Here is a 27948-nt window from a genome sequence, read left to right on the forward strand (position 1 = left end):
ACACCTGTTTTCACTCCTTGGCTCGTGTGATTAGGTAGAGGATCATCAGGGGGTCCATGACCCTCTTTGAGGGGTTACTCCCACAGAGCTTAAATCTGGGACTCTCCACCATTTGACCTTAGAACTGAAGGAGCTTCTCGGATGAGAGGTGAAACGTCTTCAAGCAACTCAAAGAAGTCCAGACGCTTTTCTTCCCAAGCTCCTTAGACTACGATGAGCTGGATGACTGAGAACCTTCACAGACATAAGTGTGGGGTGTTACTTTGAGCCACTGAGTTTCTTCACGATTCCAATAAAGAAGAAACGCCGTTGTGCAAATGCAAAAATACACAGGTCACTGATAAAACTCAGGATTTGTTTATTCCAGTTTGGCTGAAATCCTCATACTGGGAGGTCAACTGTAACCTACGTGAAGCCTGACGTCGGCTGTGATTGAGAGTACTGAGCCACACAGGATGGCAGTGAAGAGTCCAGCTGTGTGTCAACAGCCACTCAAGGATGTGTCCACAGTTAGAGGTCAGTGTGTCAGGCAGCGCTGCGACTCTCAGGCATCAGGTTGATCAGAGAGTTGCTGGCCTGAGCCAGCTCTGTGATGGATACTCGGCCTCGCTGCCGGATGAACTGAGCCACCGAGTCCAGCTCTTCTGGAGTGATGGAGATAAACTTCCCTCTGTCATCAATCACACCTGCAGACAACAAGTAAACAGTGAATGGACTGGCTCTTATACAGCACTGTTCTACTCAGTCTGAGCACTCAAAGCGCTCTACACAACATTCACCCATTCAAGGGAACTTTTTTCTAAGCATTTCCCATCTAACATTCACTCAGCAGACTGGGAATGAACCACCAACCTTCTGGTTAGGTGAGCTGCTCTACCACCTGAGCTAAAGCCACCCCACAGGTCACCATAGGATCTGCCTTCTAGATACTACATCAGCACTTCATGATAGCAACCAGAACCAATACTCAGACAGTTACTTTGACATCTGGTGGCAGCATCAAGCATAGAAGCACTGTGCTAACTGCCAGGAACGAGCTGAAGTCCATGAACATGTGGAAGGATATGCAGTCCGGTTTAGCCTGGCATCTCACTCAGGACGAATGAGATCCTTCACAACAGCAACTGTCAACCTGATTTTCCTCATTAATTATGTAATTAATTCATCTTCTGGCCTCCTGGCATATTGGATCTGACATGCCAAATGCATTTGAACAGTCTTGACACGCTAACCTGTGAGGGAACCTTCAGCCAGCAGGTCCTGCAGTCTGCTAATGGCATCTTGTGTCCTCATCCCAAAATGAGAAGCCAGATCCTCCAGGAGAACCACCTTAGAGGTCTGCAGCAGAGAAGACAGTTAGAAAGATGCTGACTGATGTCAGCAGGGGAGCAGCGGCGGAGTGGGCGGCCTTACCTCGATGTACTGGATGAATTCTTGCAGCAGGTTGCGTGACTGAGAATACACAAGCAAAGGTTTACTCCAAATAAAACAGGAATGTTTTAACATAATGTCATCAGGCTAAAAGTGTGGTCTGACCTGGTCCTCAGAGAGCTGCTCCTCCTCTCCCTGCTCTTCTACGATAAAGGAAGCCTTGAGTCTCAGGTACTCTTCCTCCTCGCGCTTTTCCTGCTCCTCTTTAGCTCGGCGCTCCTGCTCCTCCTGAATGGAGAGCAACACAGAGCATCAGCGTCTGATCACGTGAGCACCCAAGGAAAGCTGCTGAGAAGACTCAGTGAGACACCTGTTTCTGTTCCAGCAGCCGCTCCTTCTCCTCTTCCTGCCGCCTCTCCTGTTCTCTGAGCTCCTGCATCCTCCTCCTTTCCTCCCTTTCTTCCATCTCAGCCTGAAAATAGTAAACTGTAAAGTGACTTTGAACACACTGCAGTAGAACAGAGTTCATTAAAAACCAGTAGATGAAAATGAGCATGTCCCTGAGTGTGAGCGGACAGTGGAGCACGCAGCGTGTCTCACCTCCCTCTGGGCTTTCTTGGCTTGTTTCTCCTCCAACTTCCGCTGCTTCTTGGCTCCGACCTTTGCAGTCGGCTGGAAGCTCTGCTGCTCCACCTCGTCTTCCTCCACAGGCTCCTCCTCTGAAACCAGCAGGACACACTCATTCTCATGTATAAACATCACCTTTACTGTGTGTTTTGCATATGATCAGCAGAAGTGGAAATATAAAAAAAATGGGGGGGGGTGAAATCAAATAATGTGACACGTTATATATACTTGGCAAAAACTGTGGGAAAAGCCAATGTTTAATGTTGAAATTCATCTTTATGTGATGAACATGCGACTTATGAGGGACATTTGGCATCTTCCACATGTGGACCACACAGGAAACCTGTGCTTCTGCTCGGAGAGGCCCTCATAAAACATACGCTCCCGAGAGCTCAAACACGAGCAGAGTAGACTCTTCCAGCACACTAAACATGTTTATTTCAGGGGCTTTACCGCGTTCCACAGCTTCTCTCTGAGGTCGTCTGTTTGCCATCACAGTGGCCAGGTTCCTTCTCCGGCGAGGCATGCCTGCTCCTCGCTCCTCTGCTGCTCGCTGAGGGGGCCCCGCTGCACGCACAACATCCCTGCGCTGGTCCTCATCGGCTGAGCACACAGCACAAGGAAACTATGAGCCATGCATTGCACAAACGTTATGTCAATTGAGCAAATATTTAAACTGGGGAGGGGGGGTACCACATAAAACTCGGGTTTTGTGTCTGTTTCAGTGAGTTTAAACGCCATCAGATACAGATTCAGGCCAAGGCTGGTGTAAGTCTGCCGTGTCCTGATGTCCTGGCTTCAGCCACGGGCTGATTACACGTTCAGGCCCACATCAGCTCTGCACAGCTGCACGCTGACAGCACGTCTTTACAAAGCGTGACGTTTACATTCCCACTGCCCGACGAGCTGATGAGCTCATTATTTACAACCGGCTGTCAGTGCACTATGAGCTGGATTTACACATTTTAGGGCTTCAACAAAACACAGATCCAAGCTGTCAGAGCTACAGGTGCTACTCAGTGTGTGCGAGCTGCTAATCTACCAAACAGCGTCTGAAACGAGCAGCCTGTGACCGCGGCATGTAGGCATCCAGGCAGCGGGCCCTCAGCTGCAGCCGAGCACAGTAACGCGGTCCTACCTGCCCGTGTCTGCCTCCGCACCTTCACGGCAAACACTATGAGGACGACGAGGACAGCAGCAGCTATCGCATACAGCGCTACATCCATAGCTGCCCGGAAAATACACTGAACGAAATCTGTTCCTTTAACCCGTCTATACAACTATGTGACAGCTCAGTACTAGCGCTCCTTCTTCTTCTTCCTTCTTCTGCTTCTTCTTCGCGTGTTTTGGTGAACCGATAGAAAAGGGACATACCGCCACCTGCTGTGTTGGAGTTCTCAGTGCAGCTGCTGTATGATCACCAAAGAAAATAATGAAGTCAATTCATTACTTTGGTTTTCTGGATATCTGTTTGCAGGCTCTGCTGTCTTTGTCTTTATCCGGGTATCCACTAACCTGAACACTGGAGATCAGATCTGATCTGGGTACAACTGTGTTCACACGAAAGGGATGCCACTGGTTGTACTGGTCACTCTGGCATGAACAGCACGCCCGAGCCGATCCCACAAGTTAGTGATGGATACATGAAGCACACTGAAGCTTGTATTGAAAAGAGGTTTTCAACACAGTCCTCTTTGGTAGCGACATATGAAGAGCAGCTTAAATCCATGCATCCATCCTCTGCTTATCCTCAGGGTTGAGATAAACTGGTCATTATGATTGCCCACGTGGCAATAATAAACGGCATGTGACAAAACTCGGGGCGATCGTGGCTCAAGAGTTGGGAGTTCGCCTTGTAATCGGAAGGTTGCCGGTTCGAGCTCCGGCTTGGACAGTCTCGGTCGTCGTGTCCTTGGGCAAGACACTTCACCCGTGGCCTACTGGTGGTGGTCAGAGGTCCCGGTGGCGCCAGTGTCCGGCAGCCTCGCCTCTGTCAGTGCGCCCCAGGGCAGCTGTGGCTACACGCTGAGCATGTAGCTTGCCATCACCAGTGTGTGAATGGGTGGATGACTGGATGTGTAAAGCTCTTTGGGGTCCTTAGGGACTAAGTAAAGCGCTATACAAATACAGGCCATTTACCAAAACTGTGTAATATCAGGCTACCGTTATGGTGCTTTGAATATGTTTTGTCGGGGTTTGTGTGTGTGTGTGTGTGTGTGTGTGTGTTTTGGGGGTGAATAGTAAATAATTTCGATGAACAAACCTTTCTTGTTTGTGTGTGGTCTCTGTTTACTTGTGACTTACTCAGTGCTGACAGGGTGAGGGAACGGTCTCCTTGTGGCATCATCTCCTTGAGGCCTCATGGCCTGTCTGTGACGTCCTCCGTTATATTTGGCCTTCAATTTAGAGATGTTCTAGGCCTCACTCCAATAATGCTGGTGTCACAGAACACCACACTGAAGTTGTCCTGTGGTACGTGCCCCAACCATATCAGTCAGATGCAGCATGCTTGGAGCAGACACATACTACACACTACTGACTGCTGTAGCAGGGTCCATGCTCACAGATGATGCTGATCAGGTACCTGACTGTCAGCACCTGGTGTCACAGGATGCTGTTTCATGGTGTAATCAACCTGCGACTGATTGTCCACAAATAGGTCTTCTAATTTATATATTAATGCTTGATGAACAAAACAAAACGAAACTGCTATAAAATGTTTTGCTGCTAAAAGGTTAAACAACAATCAAGGAAATCAATCCAGCTGCGTGTTTAGGAACCTGTATTTCTTCCTGATGCTCATTTAAAACTTTAGACCCTCCTACTGTCTACACACAGAGCTCAGAGACCACGCTGTTTTCTGAAGACTTGATTGGTCAGTGGGTGGTAAATCCATTCCTGCATTTGTTGATCTGTCACAGCAGAAGGTTAGCAAAAGTCACATGTTAGAGGACAGTCAATTAAAAAGCTGGGTGACTTGTGTGTTTATTCTTTAGTGCTTAGAGCAAAACTTCAAAAACTTCAAGACTTCTCAGCCGGACTGAAATACACACACACACACACACACACACACACACACACACACACACACACACACACACACGCATTCATGCCTACATGATGACAGGCATGTTTTAGAGTACAGTGAGGAAGCGTTTTACATACAAGCATGGGTGCAAAAACATAGGAAGTGCATTTAGGTTCTACACAAGCATTTATATGAAGCTCCTGGTACTGAAAACTGTGCTGTGGCCGGATTAAACTAGCCCGCAACACCTCGGCAGCAGCTGTACAGGTTGTAACATGCAGAGCCTGCTGATCACCACTAGGTGGCAGAAACACTGCGGACTTGATCACTTTGAAGGTGCACATGCACACACACATGCACACAAGCAGCCCTTGCTTATCTGATGAACTGTCGGTAATAAAGTGCACCTGAAAGCATCATCATCTACTATTGGACTGATTGCTCCAGTCACACCTGGAAACTGACTTTGAGATTGTGGAAACATTGTGGCCTTTGATTATGTTACATAATCAGTCCACAGACTCTGTTTTAGACCTTGAAATGAAGTGGCCTTCAGCTTTTATGATGAGTGAAGGTACAGACGGAGGAGACTAGAGTGCCGATAGGTCTCTGTGAATCCCTCCCGTCCCTCCTCTGGCTGTTCTGTCAAATAGTCGTCTTTATTCTTAGAAATCTGAGAGATGGAAACCAGCTGCAGCCACACTCGCATTTTATAGAGGAGCTGTCAAACATTTGGGTTAGTCTTCAATACTGTGTTTGTAGTATCTCAGTTTGTTTCCGCCACTGTGAAAAGCTGCCATCATAATGTGTGTTTTAGTGTTGCATAATCCAAACACATCATGAATGACATTACAGCCTGACAGCTGATACTGGATTGTGTCTCTAGTATTTGGTGCAGAGAACTGTCATAATTCAATAAAGAAATATTTTACCCACTGTTATCAAGAAGAAGTCATACACTGCACTGATGAACAGTTGTGTAAATGGGAAGTTTCTGATCCTCTGGATTCTTGACATTCCCGTCTTTTATGGGCCCCTGTGAGAGTTTAGCTCTATCTGATGGAACCAAAACCCTGGTTAACCAACACAAACTGAGAGGTGTGGGTGCTGAGTATGGACTCTTCAAATGTTCAGTTTAGATTGAACCAGTTTGACATGAGGAGGAGCAGTTTTGGTTCTTCTCCAGGGAAGCTCCGTTAAACAGTAACCCTGACAATGTCACTGTGATGTTAGCAGCTCAGCTCTGCTTCAGACCACAACACACAGTCTGTGTGGACGTGACAACAGAAAGACATGGCCGGTGTGAGCTGCATGATGAGAGCTGTAGCATCGTGGAGGATGTCTGAATCACAGTGCTTGCAGTTTAATTAAAGCGATGTCTCAGAAGAGACAAATGGTCCTGGTGCGCTTGATGAGGCGGCTCCTCTGGCAGCCAGCGTGACTTAAGGAACAAGTCTGCAAACACACCGCCGGGTCCTTCTCTGCTACACAGCAGCAGCTGAAACAATGTCCCAGTCAGCACTTTTTTCCTTTGGGCAGAGAGAACAGAGAACAGGAGAGAAGATAGCAAAGTAAAATGAGGACAGGTTAATCGTTTAATCCCTTCTCCCCCAGAAGGATGTGAGGCTCGGCCGGGCGCGACTGTACTTTTCCATCGCCGGTGACATCTGGAGGACACATCCTCTTTCTTGAACACCCACTGCAACGTGATATTGTGTCTCTTACCTGCCTTAGCACTGTGTGTGCTCCATCTGTGCATGGAAATGTTTTGTTGCTACTAACAACACTGTTGATGCTGGTAAAAAATGGCCCGTGTGTGTCTTTACTACAGTGATTACATTGATAGTACACACTGTACTCAGACTTAATGCCACAGCAGATGATGAATTTCACTCCACTGTGTTGTGCTCTGTGCTCTCTTTCAGTTGTGCGTCTGCTCGCACACAAACAACACTGCGTTTGGCAGAGAATCCACCTATCAGACGCTCTGCTGTGATCTGCAAATAATGTAGTGTCACAGAGCTGAGATGATCTAAAGTTGAAGGTGATGGAAGGACACTTGACTTGCTGCAGTCTTTATTTCCTGTTTCACTGCTCAGGTGATCTGAGGGGGCGGGGTTTACTGCAGCTCCACTTCTGGTAAGACCGGGAAAAGTGGCTCATGGCTGATGTTCCACGGTACGTCTAACCTCCAGAGGTCAGTGCAACCTACATGGAAAGTGCTGAGCCAAGAGGAGTTGAGCCAGTCAGCAGACGGTGCAGGTGTAGCAGCTCTGTGTGTGTGTGATGTAACAAGGAGGTAGTAGTAAGAAGGGGCTGGACAGAGAGAGACAGGAAGAGGAAGACAGGAAGAGATGCAATGTCCTGCAGGCCCAAGGTGACTCCTGTGTAGCACGGGGTTACTATGAGGAAACACTCACCTAAGTCAGAGGGTGTGCTCACACTACGCTTTATTTAGCTGTGAGAAAACACTGCAGAGCACCAAATCAGATTAATCCCATGCTTATACATTGGGAATGAGCTGAGTTACAGACAGGCCAGGAAGGTCAAAAACCCACCAAGGATATCATTACCTTTGACTTTGGATTCAAGGGCAAAGTTAGCACAGTTTAGCATAAAGACCAAGGAGACTGATCGGGTCCAAAGTTCAAAAGTGAACCTACAAGAAGTTCGCTGATTAACACACTGTGATTAAGTGTACACGAAGCCTTTGTGCTATTCCTGAATTCTGGACACACACAGAGCCCAGCAGCCTTGCACACAGCTGGGATGTGCTAAGCAGACACTCACTGGCTTGATGCAAAGATCATGATTTCCACTTCTGACTGAGCAGACAGAAACAAATAATGGGACTATTTGCATTCACTCAAAAACACACTTTGAATTTCTTCCTATCTCCCATGAATAACAGAGCTGTGGGACAGCTAAAGGAAAGAGTCCAGAGGCGCCGATGTGATGCTTTAGCTGAGGCTCGCTCACACTGAACGGAGGATCACCTGCTGTGATGTGTCAGTGGATGCAGCTGCGTGTCCTGTCACTGACAGAGGTGTTACAAACCTAAGCAACACAAGTTGCTCAGATAACACACAGCTGTGATGACACATTTGTGAAGGCCTGCAGTCTCACTTACTGTTAGCACTGGCAGCAGTCAGAGAGCTGCTGAACCGCCTGCTGTAATTTTCCTTTTAAATGCAATGGCACAGACTTATGCATGAGCAGGTGGCCACAGCTGGGGTCACTGACTCGCTAACCAGAGCAGTCTGCTGGAAAGCAGTAACACAGCCTGCCAAACACAGTTCTTACTGCGAGGTGAAGCACAAGCAGTAAAAATTACAAATAAAAGAATCAATAAAAAGCTGAGCAGTAAAGGCTCTTTATGAGCTTCACTCAGTGGAAGCACAGACTAAACTTTAAACATGGGGGTACTAACTAACTCCTGCCTCTCAAATAGACCTCTGATATATATACTCTGTGCATTTTGCTCATTTTTGTCAAGCTGGTAGGTCAAAACTTGGAGACAGACAGTCCTGTGTCCGTTTCTGCTGTGTCGTATCACTTAGTGTCACACGTTCCCTCTCGAGCACAGATGGAGAAATCTGCACACACTGATGGATCCAGTATGAAGACTGTTATGTATGTATGGTGCATGTGTAAACTAACCCAAACATCTCTGTCGGTCGCACTCTGCAAGGTTTTGCTGAGACTGCTGACCCTCTGATGTGTGTCAGTATTCTGCAGACTGCTGCAGGACATTGTTGTGTTGGCGTGCTGTAACTAACGGGTTGTCCAGCCTCATGTTGTGTATTTGTTTACAGCCTAGCAGTGTGCTCTGGACTACACGTTCCACATGCTGATGGATGCTCTAACTGAAGACAGTATCCAGTTGCATTATGGGAGATGATAAATGCGTGCTTTTTGACCTCACGCCAGGTAACAGACATGATGACATCGCAGCCTCTGCAACGTCTTTTATTGGTTTCTATTTAAATCCCTAAATAGCATCTTGTCCTCATGTAGCACAGCCTCTTAAAGTCCCACAATCATTATCGGACCTGAACAAGACAACATGTAAGTGGCTGCTGCTGCCTGTTCTAGTGCAAACACATGTCAAGATGTCTGCACTGGAGCAAACTGCACCTGAACACTACAGAGCATTTAAGGCTGTCATTGATCAGTGGTCATGACAAACTGGATATTAATGATCAAGAAAGAGACCTCCCAGCCCATTGTTCCTACAGTGGGCTGGTTTCAGTCATTATGCAAATGTGCTGTTTATAAGATTGAAACCTGCAGTCAGCTGAGACTGAAGACGTCACCTGGATGATGATGAAACGTTTCTCCCACTGAAAACGTCCAGATGAACAAAATCAACCTTCTGGGATTTAAAGCTGACGTAGTAAATTATACTGATATCGATCCATCGTTTAGAGACAGATGAAAATTCAAGGGTGTGAGGGTAAACACAAGTATGAGAGTGTGTTTGAACCCTTCTGCAGCAATGAGTGCAGCAGAGTTTCAGTCCTGCACCTTACAGGGAGGACTTCAGAGCATCCACTGATGGGCGGTGCTCTGCTGGATCGTTAACTTTACTGTTCTATCGAATTTTGCATTTTCCTCCTTTTGTTTGTGTAAAATAATTCTGAATTCATTTCTCTGAAGGCTGAAGTAAAAAGACCGAACCACTGTGCCCGTCTAAGGCTTCCATTTTGAGCATCGCGCGGGTGAAGGGCAGGTCGCAGGCAGATTGTCCACCTCTAAAAACACTCTTTGTTGACACTATGTGCGACTGAGTGGTGATCCGTAACAGTGAGTTTGTTGTCGTCACAATAGAAACTGATGACGTCCTCGTCGCCTCTGATTCATGTTGCAGTCCTCTGTTGGTTAAACAGATCCAGCGCGTGATACATTTCATCATCGCTGTTGGAGTTTATAAAGTGGCAAAAAAACCACGTCCCATTCTTGGGACTTGACTTTGACAGCGTGGATCACACTGCTATAGAAGGAAATCCTTGCAACCTGTTCTTCACTGAGCTAAATAGCAGTGAGTCGGTAAAATGAGTAAAATGGTGCCAGAGAGCAGCAAGTAATGACTTTACTGCTCTCTGATTTACAGCATAATATTCCTTATCAAGCCGCCGGGCAGTCTGTTAATGGTTGTGTGTTTTATATGACTGCAGCTCGGAGCAGGGTGTGCTGTGTTAGTTCACCTTTCTCTTCAAGGGCATTATGGCTTCACTCGCTGCTTCCTTTGTCTCTCATATTTGGCCAGATATTCTGTTCCTTTCAGCAGGTGTTAATCTGAGGCCACACTGCTCACAGGTGGAGCCTTTACCTGTGTGCGAGGAAACGAGCAATGAGCTTAGGACACGTGAGCTCGCTCAGCCGTCTCGCTGTTACCATCTAAGTGTACGCTTCTTTATGCATCGGCCCACACGTGCAGCTCTCTGTCCTCAGTCACACATTACCATTTATAGGCTGTTTGTCAGTTAGTTATGGCGGTATGGTGGTGTGGTCACAGGGAGAAAGTTAGCAGAGTGGAGAGTTTAATAAGCTCTCTGATACTGAACTTTAATGAAGATCTGAAAAGTCTGCACATTTTTTGCTCTAATGTACTTTAACGAGTGCTGTTTAGTTAAGAACAACTTATTTTTCAGCACGTCTCAGCGTGTCGAGGGAACAAACATTTGAAGGTGGAGATAAAACTTGACAAACACTATCAGGATGCTTCCTGCAGGAGCTCCTGTCTGTGCTAAACCACAGTTATGGGACATTAGACCAGATTGCATGCATGCAGATTTTCCAAAATGCTGCAGCGTTCCCTTGAAAAGGAATTTCCTTCTTGAAAACAGCACTGAGCTGAGGTTAAGCGTAACTTCTGTATGTGCCTGCTTAACACTGAATTGTTCCCAGTTCAAAGAGCTACAGTCTAATTCTGGACATCAGGTTATCTATTCGGCTCAAATATTAACCAGCTCATGAATTATTGGAAGGAATGAGAGCTAAACTTTGTACTGGGGTAAGCAGCAACTAAATATTGTGAGACGCAGATTAATTTGTAACCAGTTCAAAGTTTCGCAAGAGTGTGTGTTTCACCACGGCATCAAAAGAGTGGTTGGGAAGGGACAGAGGGGAAAGCAATCAAAGTTTAATGGAGAGGGTGTTTGTTACACAGCAGGGTTCCTTTATGGGCAGCACTAACTGACTTCTTGATGGCAGTGTTTGCATACGCAGTTGTTCCTCCACATCCCATTTATTTCCAAGTATCCTTAAAATAGTGAACTGAAGGAACCAGTGAAACGTAAGCAGCCATATCCAATTCCCACCTCCGCTATGTCGTGACATCATATCCTGGCTTGAAGGGATTGGGTATCAAAGTCCCACAAAGTAAAACATTGACTCGACTCCACTCAAAGAGCACAGTGCTGTTACTGAGAGGCTCACACGTTTGGAACAGTCCAATACTGCTTTATCAGTCCGTATCAAAATACTTTTTTTACGCTGTTTTGATGGATAAGGCACACACAGACCTGTTTTAATAACAACATGTGAGATAAAAAGAACAATACACTGACGCAGTGTTCTTAAAAAAGAGCCCAGTACCTAAATAAAACACATGTGGGTTTGTAGGGAGTCATCGTCTGTGCTGCAGTGCACATTTATGACACATGGATGTGTATGACATATTTCAGCCAAGGCTGCTTACAGTCTAACTGAAAGTCACATAATTGTGTTTCTGAACAAACTGAGCATGTTGAAGCTTCAAACATGATCGACTTGCCAGTGTGGGATGAAAGTGAAGGTTAGTTTCTCAGCACTTGTGAAAAGCGGCCTCTTAAAAGTGACAGAGCGCCCTAAAACCCTCGTTTCCCCCCGTGCTAACAAAGTCACAGGTGTCTCTATTCTAAGACCGCACAGTAGGTTGGCCCTGCTCCTACTGTGGCTTCTGCCGTGGCTCATAGGCACACTGGGTCCTATGACAAGCAGAAGCAGCAGCAGCTTCACCCCCAGCCCTGAGGTGTCCTTCATGCTTCCATCAGAGTGTGAGCGTGTGCATGAATGTTAGTCCTTAAGTAGAGAATTGTAGTAATCAAACATCTGGCCAAGAGAGATTTTTGATGTGCGTTCCAAACTAGACAGTCCTTGCAGATGGTTTAACAGAGACAGGATACCGAATGCTTCCAAACACAAACAGGTGCACGTGTAAAACACATGAGCGTGGGTATCTGGGGAACGACTGGGTCCATGTCCTTTTTCAGCATGGTTTCACCATGGTTACTGAGGTGTTTACCAACAGAAAAAATCAAATACTGCACACATACACATTATTATTTTTTTATTGATTTTGAACTCTGTGTGCGACGAGTCAAACGTGGAGTACGACCACACGGGGTGCTTGTTAACCTTTGCCACCAGGGATCGTTTCACCAGCAGCATCTCAGCTTCAGCCTCTCTCAGTGAAAAGCATCAGAGTTGCAGGTTTTACCGAACCTCACACACAAACGTGTCACGTCCACAGCAGTGCTTTTTAGTCCTGGTTTAATCCATTACACTTTCCTTATTTGATTATTCTCACCATCTCTTATCCCTTTCCTGTTATTCCAGTGTTATATAGCTTCGGCTAAACCAGCAGTTTCACATTCCCAGGAAGCAGCACACAGTACACTGACATTTGCATGGGAATGTTCTCAGAAGTGCAGCCGGACTTTTCTCAACTTGGTTTATGGATGGTGAGAGCATAGCTGCTGAGGCTCTGGATGAACAAGTGAAACCTAACTACAGGTTCTTTTTACAACTTTCCACCACACATTAACCCAGAGGACATTTAAACTTTCCACTATGATCCTCTGTCAATTATTGACCTCTGAACCATAACTGCTGTGGCCTTGGGTGGTGACTAACAAAAGGACTTCAGACATGGCAAAGTTAAGGAGAAGCACAGCGAGGTTTACCATCCACAAACCTATAAGTTTTGGTTATTTTTCTTTCTCAGTTTTACTGCTGTGCCCCCATCACCCTGCTCCACACACAGCCAGTGACACTCACACATACACATCCAGATCACTTACACTTCCCATTACAGGGAAAAGCATCTAATGTATTTATTTAGCATCAAATCACAGCGACAATCAGTGCTTTGTATTGTAGGATACAGACCCTAGCATGAGCATGCACTTGGCGACAGTGGAAAGGAAAAACCTCCAGCAGAGCCGGGCTCAGGGAGGGGCGGCCATCTGCGTAAAAGGATGCGAGAAACACCGTCCCTTAAAGTGGTTGGAAACTCTGAAAAAAGTAATCACATTGATATTGCAACTGTAGGTCAGGAGGTAGAGCAGGTAGAACATCTATTAATCGGAAGGTTGGTGGTTTGATCCCTCGCTGTGTGCAAAAGTGTCCTTAAGCAACAAACTAAACCCCAAGTTGTTCTGGGATAATCTCATCACACTGTGAATGTTCCATAAAAAGCATGTAGGTGCAGAAAAAAGTGCTTGTGTGAAAGAGGCACTGTGAGGTAACTGTTGTTGTGATTTGGCACTATGCTAATAAAACTGCACTGAATAAAATGCTCAGGTAGAGTAGGACAGTATAAGAACTAGCATTCATCATATTTCATCAAGAATTTTTGCTACGTTTTCATTGCCTTTAACATGAAATGCATTCAGTGATCATGCTGCAGTATCTACCGTATAAACTGACTGTCTTATTCAACTAAGCCAAAACTACATACTGGATCAGGAGTTTAAATAAGTCACTGTGAGCTTTATGAAAACAAATTCTACATTTGTGAGGTTTGGTTTTCTTACACATTCTGTTCAAAGGAGGACAAAAACTAGGAAAAGGAGCTTATACTGTTAGACTGAGAATGAGTTAACTCCAGGATATTAGACAGCGAAGAGAAAAACACAGGAGGGCTATTATCTGACTCCCTACAGTCTATCAAGTCCTGTACTTAAACCTTTGTCATTTCAAACCCACATCCCCAGCTTCATATGAAAATGCAATAATGATGTCCTTTTTCACATATAATTTCCCCAAACCAAAACAGCTGCTCATCAGCAGAACAATAGCCTTTGTTCTGTTCTGCTTTCTAAACACAATACCCTTTCAGCGGCAGGCTCTGGTGTAGTTAGCAAAGGTATGTGAGGTTATGACCTGACTTCTTTAAGCAAGTATAGATATTAGATTAAATCAGATTAACTGAGATATTTCTCAGATGAATGTTGTACTGCAACTTACAAGGTAAAACACAATAGTGCAGTACTGTGTCCAAAACTGTCAGAGAAGGCTTCTATGCTCCAGTTAACTGAAAACACTGTGAGTAAATCCAGTTCCATACGGTACCTCTGAATGAAAGTAAAAAGAGAATGGAACATTCCTCTCAGTGTTTGGCCTGTAAACAGCAGCATAGTGCGATCAAGGTCAGGAGCTCTGCCTGTGGACAGTGATGGCCTGAGTGCCTGAAACACCGTCCTGTAGTATTCACTCTCTACTATTTCACTTACCAGCATTAGTCTCACAGTTTGCTGTCGCTACCATTATAGTTGTTTGATATTAACAAAGTTATCTGCTACAGTGCACCCAAATTCAAACTGGGAAGTACACAAAAGCAACAGACCAATGGGATTTGTTTAGTGCGCTCGTTAGTATCTGCTCTGCATCAGAGTACGGCAGAAATGAAAGACTGAGGCACCGGGAGACAGCTCAGCAGCTCAGTTTTATTTATACAGCGCCAAACAGCAGTCGCCTCAAGGCGCTTTATATTGTAGTATTGTATACTACATACAGAGAAAAACCCAACAATCATATGACCCCCTATGAGCAAGCACTTTGGCGACAGTGGGAAGGAAAAACTCCCTTTTAACAGGAAGAAACCTCCAGCAGAACCAGACTCCTCTACTGCTGTTCTGTGTGTGTGTGTGTGTGTGTGTGTGTGTGTGTGTGTGTGTGTGTGTGTGTGTGTGTGTGTGTGTGTGTGTGTGTGTGTGTGTGTGTGTGTGTTACGTTGGTGGATTTTAGCGTGCACAGCTCTGACTGTGAAAGTTTTCTGTGATATCAGCCATCAGCACTGAGCAGCATCTGTTAAGCTCTAATGTCCTTGTATTTCCTGTCTTACTGATGAGATGCATTGTAACTATACTTACCTTATACACTCACAGATAATGTAGTCCTCCCACAAGCCCCAGAGGAGAGCCACACAAGCCCAGAGAGAACAGAAAGGGCCCAGGCAAGGTTCAAACTTTAGATGTTCTTGCTGTGAGGCAACAGCGCTAACCACTGACCATCCTGTCCTGAAACACGGTGGCGCAGTGTTACTTCCTGCCATGTTCCTCAGAACAGGACACATTATCCCGATGAAGGTGCCACTGCAAACAGGGAACGCTGCTGCTGTGATTGACAGGGTCTGTGAGTAACATCCTCCTGAACGCAGAGCGACGTTCTGTGTAGCAGTAAAGTGTTCACAGGATTGTGCTACAGCTAATCTCCTTAGGCTGCAAGGAGGTCTTTGCTCCCTCAGTGAGCCTTGAGGACCCTTGACCCTCACACCAGTTTGCCAGTTGTCCTTTGAGAGCATTGCATATTTCAACCTCTGCTCTCATCCAAATATATTCAAACCTTTAACAGGCGCCATGGTAACATATGTGGTATTAATCTCATGTTGTGGGTATTTCTGTGTTGCCACAGCATAGATTTGGTTTTATTTTGGAGTTGGTTGGTGTGCTGTTGTCTGTGGTCTGGTCAGTCACACATCAGCCCCCTTTGGTTCCGTGTTTGCAGTTTGGTTTATTTGTGAAGTTATCGTGACCTCTGAACTTTTGTGGGACCAGAGCCTCACAGATGTTTTCTAAAATATTCTTTCTTATTTGGGGGTAAATAAAGCCCACACTGCCTGCAGCTCGGCCCCTCACAGAGACTAAAACAAACATATTCCCACTGCTTCTAAAGCTGACTAATTATTATTTTGTATCCTGGTGGTAAAATCCACTTTCAAACACAAATGAAGCTAAAACAAGAAGCTGTTGCTTTTAGAAGTATCTATCTGCCCAGGACGTCTGCAGCTCCAGCAGCATTTAACTGCTAATTACTGAGAAGGAGACCCACTTCAGCCTCGTCACACTGTACCTCAGTCAGTCCCACTCCTTTCATTTGCTTATGAAACACGAAGGCAGGAATAGAAAAAACACAGACAGCAGTAATCCACAGCGCTGACTCAATGAGTCAGTAATGAACCTCTCTGAGCATGTCAGGCAAAGCAACAGGTCAGTCTGTTCAAAGCCTCATATTTGGCCTCATATCCGACATTCACTGCCTTAATCTTCTCGTGTGTGTAGGAAGCCTTCACGCGTCATTACTGTTTGGATGTGCTGAACAGTCGAAGGTAACTACAACTAAGTTATAAGCATGAAAGACAGCAGACAGGATCATGTGCGCTGGAAAGGCTTTCAGGTGAATCCTACAAAATCACGACTGATAAAGACGGTGTCTGTTTGTCCTCTGTTAGGCTTCATGACGAACAACAATCACCAAGATATTTTCTTGATTTTTACTTTGTCATTTAAAACTTTAGCTTCAGCAAGTATGGTAAGATGAGCTGCTGAGAATCACGCTGTTACTGTCTACTTCAACAGACATGCTCATAATTTGCTCAACAGCGATGCTCATTTCCTGTGTTTATGCGGTGGAGCTGGTGTGAGAGTTAGTCTGAAATCATAGAAGCAGGGCTTGACGGTTTTCTAATGATAGAGCCTGCTGTCTGACAGCGACCACGCCTAGATTTCTGTCAGCTTGTGTACACAATAAACATGTCGTGTAGTAGTCGGAAGGGTGGAATCAAGGTGAAGGGAGTCTTTCTGACTCGTGCCTACACTGGTCCCGTTTCTGTGATATGCGGTCGCATGAAAGCACCATAACACTTGATCTGTTACATGTCAAACCTACACAATGTGAACTCGTTTCCATGATCAGACTAAGAGGTTCAGGTCAGGGTTCAGATGAAGCACATCAAGCAGGATTTAGGAGGACCTGATGTTTTATTCACATTCATTTCATGATAGCACGCTGCACAAATACCAGCTTCAAGCCCCAACGACATTTCCACCTCCTGCTTTGTTTGGACTCTTGTGGTGTTCATTGCTCCTTTCTGTTAATCTGAGGGAATGTGGATGTGTAGGCTTTCTTTTAGATTGTTCTGTCTTTTTCCTTCTTAGCTCTCAGCTGTCATAAAGACATTCCCTGTGCTCACTCTTAAACAGCCAGCAACACTCCACACCAGTCCCACTGTTACAGGCTTCAGGTGTGCACCGTGGTCACTTTTGTGTAAAAGTCTTGACTGCAGTCATACTGAGACGAGCCAGGTGACGTTTGTTTGGCTTCCACCACCACTCAAGTCCACACATGAATGAATAGGCCTGCACAGGACATGAGTGGGTGTGTCTCTCGTACACCTTGTGTTGCCCGGCTTACTGAAAGCATGATTGCAGGATTGTGCCCAGTGTGAACATCACATGTGCCTTTAGTTCATGGACACAGTCATCCAAAATCACCAAAGGCTTTTACAGTGGTGCAAAAAAGTGTAACCGGAGTAAACACAAAAAGCAGTTTTTAAATGATGATTTTATTGATAAAGGGAGAAAAGCTATCCAAATCATGAATGAACTGTGATCAACCACATTTTGTGGAAGGCTGATATCAGCAGATATTGAAACTTGAGAGACATAATTCACAAATGGGGAATATTTGGAACAGTAGTGAACCTTCCCAGGATTGGCCGGCCTACCAAAATTACTCCAAGAACACATCAATCACTCACCAGGAGGTCATGAAAAAGCCCAGAACAGCATCTGAAGAAGTGCAGGTTCACATGTAAAGGTCAGAGTTCATGATTCAACAATAAGAAAGAGACTGGGCAAAAATAACCTCCATGGGAGAGTTCAAGGAGAAACCACAGCTGACCAAAAGGCTTTTCTCACATTTGCCAAAAAACATCTAGATGATCCCCAAAACAAAAATATTCCGTGGACTGACGACACAGAAGCTCATCAGCCTCGATCAGTCTGACTCATCTCTGATGGAGATGAAACAGCATACAGAGCACAGGTGGAGAACTTGTCCCACTGGCGCTCAGAAAACAACCTGAAGTTGAACATTCTTAAAACAAGAGAACTCATGACGGACTTCAGGAGGCACAGACAGCTCCACTCCCCTCTTTTTATAAATGGAAAACGGGTGGAATCTGTCTCCACCTTCAGGTTTCTGGGCACCCAAACCTCCATCGATCTCACCTGGACCCACAACACCGTCCTGGTAAAGAAGGCACAGCACTTCCTCTGTGTCCTGAGGAAGAATAACCTGTACCGGTAGCAGCTGCTGGCTTTCTACCGCTCCTCAGTGGAGAGCGGCTCTCCTTCTGCGCAGGTGTTTGGTATGCAGGGGCCACTACTGAGAACAGGAAGGCTGCACAGAGGGTAATTTGCCACCCTAGATGCCATCGCCAGATCCTCCAGTCTCAGAAAAACCAGGACCATCACAGCTGACCACTTGATCCGCTGCCCTCTGGTTGCCCTCTCAGATCAGTTAGGTCCCACACCTCCAGACTCACTAACAGCTTCTTCCCCTGGACCATTCAGACTGCCAACAAACACTCCACAACCCCACCCCTGCCCACCCACCTCACCGGTGTGAGCCACGGTCTGAGTAACCCTCATCACACAGACTCTATACCCAGGCCAAGTCCTTTTGCACTGCTTCCAAGCACTTTGCTCTCCAATGTGTGAGAGTCTGATTTGTACATATTCCTCCTCTGAATATATTTCTTCTGTTTGCTATTTATTCCTGATGTCTTTATTTTACTCCCGCACACTTGGCGTAGAGTACCCATAATTTAGTTGTACATATACATTGACAATAAATGGCTATTCTATTCTATTCTGTTCTATTCTATGTATTGGAAGTGCTTGATTCACTTCCCTCTATCACAGCGATGCCTGTAGACATGAGGTTTGAATACCTGCCAGTGGTCCATACGGAAACAACTAAAAGTTGGCTGTGACAGCTGACTTTAAAAGGATAAAGCGTTTTAGTCCTCCCCTAAATCCATGTGGTGACTCCGCATCAACATTAGAACATATGCTGTCCGGTGTCTGACTGAAAGCTAGCTTTAAGACATGCAAGCTTTTAGTAGCTTTTCCCTTACAAATAAAACCTGGCTGGTGCAGCACATTGGTAACATCTTCTCCTGATCTCTCCCTGCACATCTGCCAAATGTTTCATACAATTATGACATACAAATCTGGGACCAAGATCTCCTCATAGCAGCATCCCGAAAGATCTGTTGTTCTATAACGTTACAGTCTCCGTGCAGTCTGTGACTCCACATGAATCTGATAATCACTGCACAGAAAAAATGTCAAGCTTTAGACACACAAGACTGATTAAAAGCAAATATTTTTCTTCTTGTCTTGTGACGGTTTGCACCGAAGCAACTCTTTTACTAGGATGTAAATGCTGGGAAATGCATGAATATTTCTGAGTAAGGATGAAGTTTGCATTTTGAATGGATTTTACTTTGAAATATGACTTTATATACTCTGTCACTGTGTGTTTGCACGCCACTTTTGTAATTATTCTCTGGCTCTCTTTCACAGCTTTGTGTTTGTCCTGTCTTCCTCCCCTTATCTCCAACACGTCACAGCAGCCTGGCTGGTGACAGTGGGAAGTTTTTCCTTCCCACTGTCACCAAATGCATACTAATTGTTGGGGTTTCTCTGTATTATTGTAGTCTTTTATAAATATATAAGGTAATGACTGATAATTCAAATTGAATTGAATAAAAAGTTCCAAACTAGACATTTTTTTTTTCAATTGTAAAAAAAAAAAAGTCCTACTTTTTAGGACTGGCTCATATTGTTTATACATATTTGTCAGCGAGCATCACCAGTTCCTGCCAGGTTACAGCTGATTGAGCAGATTTTAAAAACAAATCTAATATAAGGAGGAGTCCAGCAAGACTGTAGCTTTATCATCTCTTAAGGAAAATAGGCTAAATGATGAAAGAGTTAGATAGCAATGACTTCTTTCTCCACTCCTCTTACTTAAGATAAATATCACGCTCAGCATTGGCAGGCATTCAGATTTTCTTTGCTCCAATGGACTCAGACCAAAGCTCTCCTCTTCCCCTATTTCCTTGATCCACTGATCATAGCCTTTTATTATTTCGTATTATTATTTCAGAGGTGGTTGAACTAACTCTGATTACTTTGAGTTTTCTACATCAAAGTTTAGGCTTAAAACCAGAGTTTGTTAAAGCCCTGACCATCTCTGTGCTACGCGGTGGTTAGCATTGATTAACCATGAGGAGGTTTTGTAGTCCAAAGCAGGCTTAACTCCCCATCAGCCCTCCATAAACATCAGTGTGTGGACAGGGTGATAGTGTCGGGACAAGGAGAAAGGGTAAGGGACTTGACTTTGAGCAAGAGGTCCGGCAGGTCTTTCCATAACGATAGTGTCACAGAGCTGTTGAGTGTTGGTGACTCAATATGACTCATCTTGTCCTTGAGGTGATATTTAAAGGTCAAAACCAGCATGTGCACAATCCTGACCAATCATACCTACACACAAATGTTTATATTCAAACAAATGCACATAGCTGAAGAAAGCCAGAGGGCAGCACACTGCTGAGTGATTTCACACACACACACAATGTAAATATGCAGAAGGCTGGTGAGCTAATGGCTTCAGGTTCAAACTGACTCATATTTTTATTGTTTCCTAACTGAATTCACATCCATGCTGTATTATTCTAAAAGGTCTGAAATGAATGCTTCATACTTTGATCTTAGGTAGAACATCAGATTACTATGACCCTGGCTCTGAAACGCCCTTGAAGGCAGCCTCAGAGGAGGGACACGGGCTCTAGAAGGCAGGATATAGTATGTACAATGCTAAGTTACTAGAGCCTATTATCCCCGAGGTGTGTGTGAGAAGGGGTTCACTGCACACAACAGCACAGGACACCCACCAAGTTAAAGTGGGAACAGGTCTGAGAGCGAGGCCCACAAGCTTCCCCTGAATGCGCTCTGTTTCGCTGGTGAAGGGGATGAAATGACTGTATTGTTTGCACCATAATGACTGTTTAGAGGAGCCAGCGTGTTTGAGAATTGCAGGTTGCTGCACTGTAATCTCGCATTAAGGATGTGACTTGTTCCCATGCAATGACTTCATGTGAACTGTCATGGTGAAATGGAAATCCTCAGAACCACGCTGAAGTGTGTGTGTGTGTGTGTGTGTGTGTGTGTGTGTGTGTGTGTGTGTGTGTGTGTGAGGCTAGAGCAGGGCTATGGTTTAGAAGGTAATACTGCGCTTCTTTGTAGAGTATGTACAGAACTATATGTCCACTTTTTTTAACTTTGAGCCCACTTGCGCCGCTTTCTGTCTCACGTCAGAGTTACGCACACTCGGTGTGCGGCCTTTAATTGGTCAGCGCTGCTCCTCCCTCCTCCTAGGTAAACTGCTGGAGTTTCGGGCGGAGTCAGGGGCGAACGCTTATATTGGGGAGCCTGAGGGAGGACTGCGCTGGGTGCCTCTCGGACAGGCTGGGAATTGGTTACAGCACGCGGAGTGTTCTTCCCCAGGACGACTAAAGGAACTATAGCAACATGCCCTCCGATAAGAAGGACGATGGCGGATGGAAGAAGTTCCTGTGGAATTCGGAGACAGGGGAGCTGCTCGGCCGTACCGGGGGCAGCTGGTGTGAGTATTGGGCAGACTGGGGAAACGCGCGTTCACGGCCGTCTTGTGTTTCCAAGCACCTGTTTGAGCCGACTTTCTCCGAGTCTCTGTAACTAACACACGGCACACAACTCCCGAGCTGCCGCTGAGCTCATTCAGTGAAGCAGGCTCGTGATGTGTGTGCTCGTGCTGTCCGTTCAGGGAGCGCGTGCGCGCTGCAGTGCGAAGAGCCGGTGCTGCGCGCGCTGATTGGAGCTTAGAGTCGTCCGCACTGGCTGATTGTTGTTGGGTAAAACGGTCAAGGTGTCTTTCGGCAGGTGTGAAGCGGGCAGGCAAAGGGTTAAAAATGCATCAGAGTCCAAGGTGAGCCAAGGTGAAGGAGCGAGGCTCCGGGCCACCGCTCAGATGTCGCTGTAGTCTAAGTAACAATGCAGTCATTAACTTGCTCGACCTTTCTTCTCCCGTTTCTCGGCAGCGGCAGTGCGCATGTCCTTGCCCCTCGTGTGAATGTCACCGCTTCATCTGTCCTCTGTGGCCTCCCGGTACAGTCCGGTGTGTGCTCGGTTTGGACCCGAGCTGAGCGGAGACTACCGTTTGTCCTTCTCAGGTCATCTCAAAGTGCTGATGCGTTTCAGTGTGCCATGCGCAGTGCTGCGATAGCGGTACACGTGAGCGTGCACGTGAGCGTGCACGCTTTAATAAAGGAGTTTAAATCGCTAGAATCAGAATTTTCCAGCCTTGGCTGATTCTTCCATAAGAGGTGTGTGTGTGTGTGTGTGTGTGTGGTAACTGAAGTGTGTGTCCTACAGATGTCCTGGCACTGTGAGGGTCGTAGTGCCCGGAGGATGCTGGAGTGTAAGATGCCCTTGCGGCTAACGAGTTCCGGTAAAATGTCACATAATGGGTTCAGGTGCCGTGACCTTGTGACACCGCGAGGACAGACGCGTAGGTGCACCTACACCCTGCAAGCAGCGAGGTGAATCGTGGCTGTGGGGTTTTGATGACTTTGAGCTGCTGGGAATAGACTTCACAGTAGCGTAAATGGATTCATTCGGGGTTTGAGTTGCAGTGTGCTGATGAGAAGGCTGAAGTCCTGTGAGGACAGTGACTGCTACACACAGACTTTAGAGGATCGTGTTTCTGTGTTACTGATACAGGGATGTAGTTGGGAATCTTTTGTAAGCCTCATTCCGAGTTCATTCAAACTCCTTAAAAGTGTTTTTTACATTGTTGTTTCTATAGAAGTGTTGGCATGTCAGATTTAAAGCACTCGTTAAATGGCTGGGGAAGTGTTTCCCCCCTAAGAGTGACGTATGGCTCTGCAGTCATTTTGTCTCATCTATGCACACACAGCAGCTCCGGCCACTCATTAATCTAAATGAATCTGGAGACTCTATTATCAGCTGGCTTACTGCGGCTCTGTCAGGTCAAAGGTGCGCTTGAAGCTGAGGTTCTCCTGTCATGAACCACTTCTAGCACTCGGCTTAACTGAGTTTTTTATAACAGCTAATTTTAGTGAAGTCTTGTGAACGTCTCCTTAGGAGACAGAGACAAAGTGGCTAATGCAGTAGCTTTGTCGTTACCACGTAACAGACGTTCACATGCTGTCTTACTGTGACCTTCCTCACCAGCACTCGTCTGTCCTGCAGTTTTTGAGGCTGTTCTTGTTGTATTGCTTATTCATTATGTGCAGCGTCTCATTAATTCTACCAACAGTGGAAACCAGTCGCCTGTGCTGAGTCAGCTTTCTGACCTTTTCCTTTTTGGTGACCTTGTTTCTGTTTTCTCATTAGCACTGTAGTTTCATTCTGAGTCATAGCTGTACAGTCCATATGATTAGTCTGAAGATCATGTAACATATCATCTGCGCTACCTCTAAAATATTGATTCCAGTCAGCAGTAACTAACACCATTTCCTCCATGTTCTCAGCAGTTTTAACTTTCTCTGTGCTGACACTCTTTTTTTTTTTTTCCCCACAGTCAAAATTACGCTGTTCTATGTTATATTCTACGGCTGCCTGGCTGGGATCTTCATTGGCACCATCCAAGCAATGCTGCTCACTCTGAGTGAATACAAGCCCACCTGGCAGGACAGAGTTGCACCACCTGGTAAGAGATGGAAGTCTGCTGATCTTCTTCACAGGATGGCCAGTTAATCTTTGTTAAGGGTCACATGATAAACTGGGACTGTTGTGGAGGCAGCAGCAATGAGCTGAACTCGGTGTCTTTATAAAGTGCTGCTGGTAAGAAGAGATGTTACAGTTTTCACATGTGAGACTTGCACAGTAAGAACTCCAACATTTTATCACGACTTAGGCAACATTCCCAAAAACCCTTTGACAAAATTCCCATTTATTATTCCAACATTTCAGGGTTTAACTTTGAATAGGGTGAGATTGTTATGTTGCTTGTAGTTTAATGACGTCACCTGAAGTTTTTCAGTTGTTTTCCTGATCAGTGAGCGATATCTAGTGTGTCTGAGGTGGAGATGTGAAGGACGTTCACATACAGTAACCACAAAGCTGGATATGACTTGTTTGACTGCTTATGGCACACATAAAAAGACTTTTCCAAATCTGAAAGTAGCCTTTAAAACACCTGTGCTCAGTCTGGCCTGCATGACGTTGTTGTGGAGATGAACTCGCCGCATAATGGCCCCGCTGCTGTGTACACACCACGGCTTGGTTTCCATGACAGAGGGCCAGCTGTGTGTGTGATACTGTGTGACAGACTGAAGGCTGGGGGCAGTTAGCTTCTTTGCGTCCTCATCTGTCTTCAGCTAAAGTCGTGTAGCGAGCAGGTAATGTTACGCACGAAGCACACACTGCAGTGCGGCCCTGTGTTTATCTTTAAAATCACTTATCAGCTTTCATATCCAGTCATCATCGCTTTCATCCGAGTCCCAGTTCAGACTGTATTCAGCCCATCTTAGCACAATGACTGAAAGCCGAGGGAAACACTATCTGTCCCTCGGATGCGCTGCCGTGAGATCGATGTTGCACTGATTCTGCACAAGTTGGCAGCAGTGTGTGTTTTCACTGTAACTCTGAATGTCTGGTAGCTTTCAAAGGTTGTGCTACTCCCAGGATGCCTGTGACCTTCTGCTTGGACTGTGTGACAGTATAAGACTGCATGTATAACAAGAGTTTATTGTGTTGGTAGATCTGGTGTCACTGATGATGAGCCAGCACTGAAAGTGCAAAACTGCAGTTCCTTCAATGGCCACCTGAGGCTGTAAAAGCAAGTCAGTCCTATAAACTAGTACAGTCTGTGCACACATTCTCATACAGCACTGGAGGCACCAGGCGGGGCAGTTTTGGCTTCAGTATTGTGCCCAGACAGGCATAACACCGATCCAGTAGCATGCCATTTGTCCGGTTAGCAGACCCCCGGCTCCACCTGTTGACCCACTCGTGTCTCCGCACTCACCTGATCTATCTATAAGCATTATGTGAATATGGCGTCTGCCTCCAAAATCATTGGATTTGAAAACCGTACTGGGTGACGTCACAATAGTTGTTAATGTTGGCGATAACAAAGGGCTGTGATTGTGCACCTGCAGGCCTTACACACACCCCACGGTCAGATAAAGCTGAGATTGCCTTCAACCCCAGAGCCGTGGAGACCTTCCTGCCTCACACAAAGGCTCTGAGGGAGTTCCTGGACAAGTACGATGAGAGTAAACAGAAAGACCAGATGAAGTTTGAAGACTGTGGAGGTAAGCGTCACTTGAACTAGTTTCTACTGGAAAATAACAGAAATGTGATTGCAAACATGAAATACTGTTGTTCTACACATCTGTGCATTACCGCTCCACTTTGCTGAACTTGTTCGTGATGGTTTGGGATCCTTTCTATCACTATGATAGATGCCGCATTGGACCTGGAAGAACCCAACTTTAGGAAACTTAACCCTTTACTTGTTCTTCTAGATCAACCTGCAGACTACAAGAACAGGGGTGACTTGGACAGTGATGTGGGAGTCCGAAAGGCCTGTCGCTTCTCCAGGGCCTTGCTGGGACCCTGCTCTGGCTTGGAGGACACAGAGTTTGGTTTCAAGGAGGGCAAACCCTGTTTGATTGTGAAGCTGAACAGAATTGTCAACTACCGCCCACGGGTAACTTTAGCCTTCTTTTGTTTACTTGGAGACCAAAGGAGTGCAATACTTAGTAGAAAAATGAAAATGTCACCTTACTTGTTAAAGCCCAGCAGCGGTCGGCACGCATACGGTTTGGCTAACTCGTCTTCTTTCTTTAGCCTCCTACCTCTAACGAGAGTATTCCTGAGGAGGCTCAACCCAAGGTGCAGCCCAACGTGATCCCCATTTACTGCACCAGCAAGGTACGCACAGCCCGCAGTCATTCATGTAGCATGGCATCGTTCCTGCTGTCGTCTGACAACAAATTCATGTGTGCACGTTCTTTCTTCCAGAAAGAGGAGGACGCTGATAAGATCGGGGAGATTAAGTACTACGGCATCGGTGAAGGGTTCCCCCTGCAGTATTACCCCTATTACGGCAAGAAGCTGCACCCGCAGTACCTACAGCCACTGGTGGCGCTGCAGTTCACCAACCTGACCCGGAACACTGACCTCCGCATCGAGTGCAAAGTGTTCGGAGATAACATCGACTACAGCGAGAAGGACCGCTACCAGGGACGCTTTGAGATCAAGATCCAGGTTGAAGAATCATGACCGCCATCAGGACCATAGCACTCCCCCGCCCCGTACCCCTTTAGTATCAATCAGTTGTATGAGATGAGAGGGGTAGGCTGTAGCTATTAGCTCGTGTTGACTGAGTGAAGGGGAAACACTGTTAGGGACTGTTGTGTAATCTGTCTGCTTTCATCACTTGCTTCTATATTTCTGTCTAGCCTTAGAATCAAATTTAGGGGAAAGTAGCAATAGGGCCAATGAAAATATTTAGTGTGCTGTAAATGATACCTCTAAACAAGCCATGGGACATTTCCACTGAGTCTGTGTGCGCTGCATAGCGAGCTGTCTGTCCCCTCTGTGTATCGCTGCCTGTGTGGTTTTAGTAGCTCGTTTTTTGGAGTGTACAGATCCGGTCCTTCAACCTCATCTTACTGTATGAGCAAGCTTTAGCAGTGCCAGCCATGTGTCTCAGACATGTCCTTAATAATAATAATATTAATAATAAAATGGTTCATAGCTGTGATCTATGTAAGGAAAACGCTGCACTCCAGGAAACCTTTCCTCTTTATTTCTTTTACAGCGGATCATGGGAGACCTCCTTAAATCATTCAAATGTGTGATTGGGTTTTCTGACTTTGTTTCATGCCTTTTACTTTTGATTCTGCCTTGAATGTAGACTCGTGTTCAGTGTGTTAGACCCTGGCCTGTTATAAGGGCGATGGTGCTAACTAAAGGGTTTGTTTTTGTTTTGTTGGCTAACTCTCTGAATGTTTGAAACCATGAAACATGTTGGAAGAATTTTATATTTATGCAGTTGTACATTTTATTTCTTTGCAAAATATTGTAATGTATAATGCAATACCAAAGTGATGAGTGTAAGAGAGTCTTTATCAGAAGCAATGCAGTATGCCTTTTTAGGGTGTCAGCGTCTTGCCTTGCAACCTTTAACGGTTAACTCTGAGTTTATGTTCTGGCCATGAATGTAGAGGCGGTTAACTTCCACAGTCCTGATGTCCATGCATTTTTCCAGAAACATTGAGTTCACGCAGAGCTCTGTGGCTTAGATGAATGATGATGTTGGCTTTAATATTCTGTAGGATCTCATGTTGATGTAAAACATTCGACCATAAATTTACCTCGAGTCAACTTTTCATCTGTTCATTTAATCAGATAGAAACCAATAAAGTCCGACTGGACCTTTCTCTGGTGTCATGCTTTTTTTGTCTGTTCTCGTGACAGCGTCAGATTTGCATCATGTGTTTGCCCACCATCCCCAACGAGGGGCTCTGTCCTTCCTACCTGGAGTCCACGTCCCAGTCTCAGAGTCCTGCAGCACAGTATAAAACCCTTTATACTTCGTGTCATGCTCGTAATGCAGTAGAGCGTTTACATACTACAGGGGTCGGAGACTAATAGCTAACGATTAAAGAGAGTGAAACACCCAGTGCATCATGGGAATCCCCCTAGCAGCCTAGAGCTATTGCAGCTAGCTAAGGGAGGATCCAGGGTCCCCTGATCCAGCTCTAACTATAGGCTCTATAAAACAGG

At 45.7% G+C, this 27948-nt stretch overlaps 2 protein-coding genes across 2 annotated transcripts; one reads left to right on the plus strand and one right to left on the minus strand.

Annotated features, from left to right (window-relative positions):
- Positions 1–341: 341 nt before the first annotated feature.
- On the minus strand, positions 342–3347 carry LOC134620448 (DDRGK domain-containing protein 1-like). The gene is made up of 8 exons (XM_063466608.1): positions 3137–3347; positions 2452–2601; positions 1972–2090; positions 1742–1843; positions 1537–1659; positions 1414–1452; positions 1233–1338; positions 342–686 (listed from the first exon to the last, which is right to left on the minus strand). Exons 1-8 carry the CDS (start codon positions 3222–3224, stop codon positions 526–528), a joined length of 888 nt encoding a protein of 295 aa, XP_063322678.1. The 5' UTR covers positions 3225–3347; the 3' UTR covers positions 342–525.
- An 18218-nt stretch (positions 3348–21565) lies between these two features.
- Positions 21566–27586, plus strand: atp1b1b (ATPase Na+/K+ transporting subunit beta 1b). Its single transcript, XM_063466274.1, has 6 exons — positions 21566–21769; positions 23729–23857; positions 25311–25466; positions 25680–25864; positions 26005–26088; positions 26179–27586. The coding sequence occupies exons 1-6, from the start codon at positions 21676–21678 to the stop codon at positions 26437–26439; spliced, it is 909 nt and encodes a 302-aa protein (XP_063322344.1). The 5' UTR covers positions 21566–21675; the 3' UTR covers positions 26440–27586.
- Positions 27587–27948: the final 362 nt, after the last annotated feature.

This window comes from Pelmatolapia mariae, linkage group LG23 (genome assembly GCF_036321145.2).
Source record: "Pelmatolapia mariae isolate MD_Pm_ZW linkage group LG23, Pm_UMD_F_2, whole genome shotgun sequence".
Lineage (NCBI taxonomy): Eukaryota > Metazoa > Chordata > Actinopteri > Cichliformes > Cichlidae > Pelmatolapia > Pelmatolapia mariae.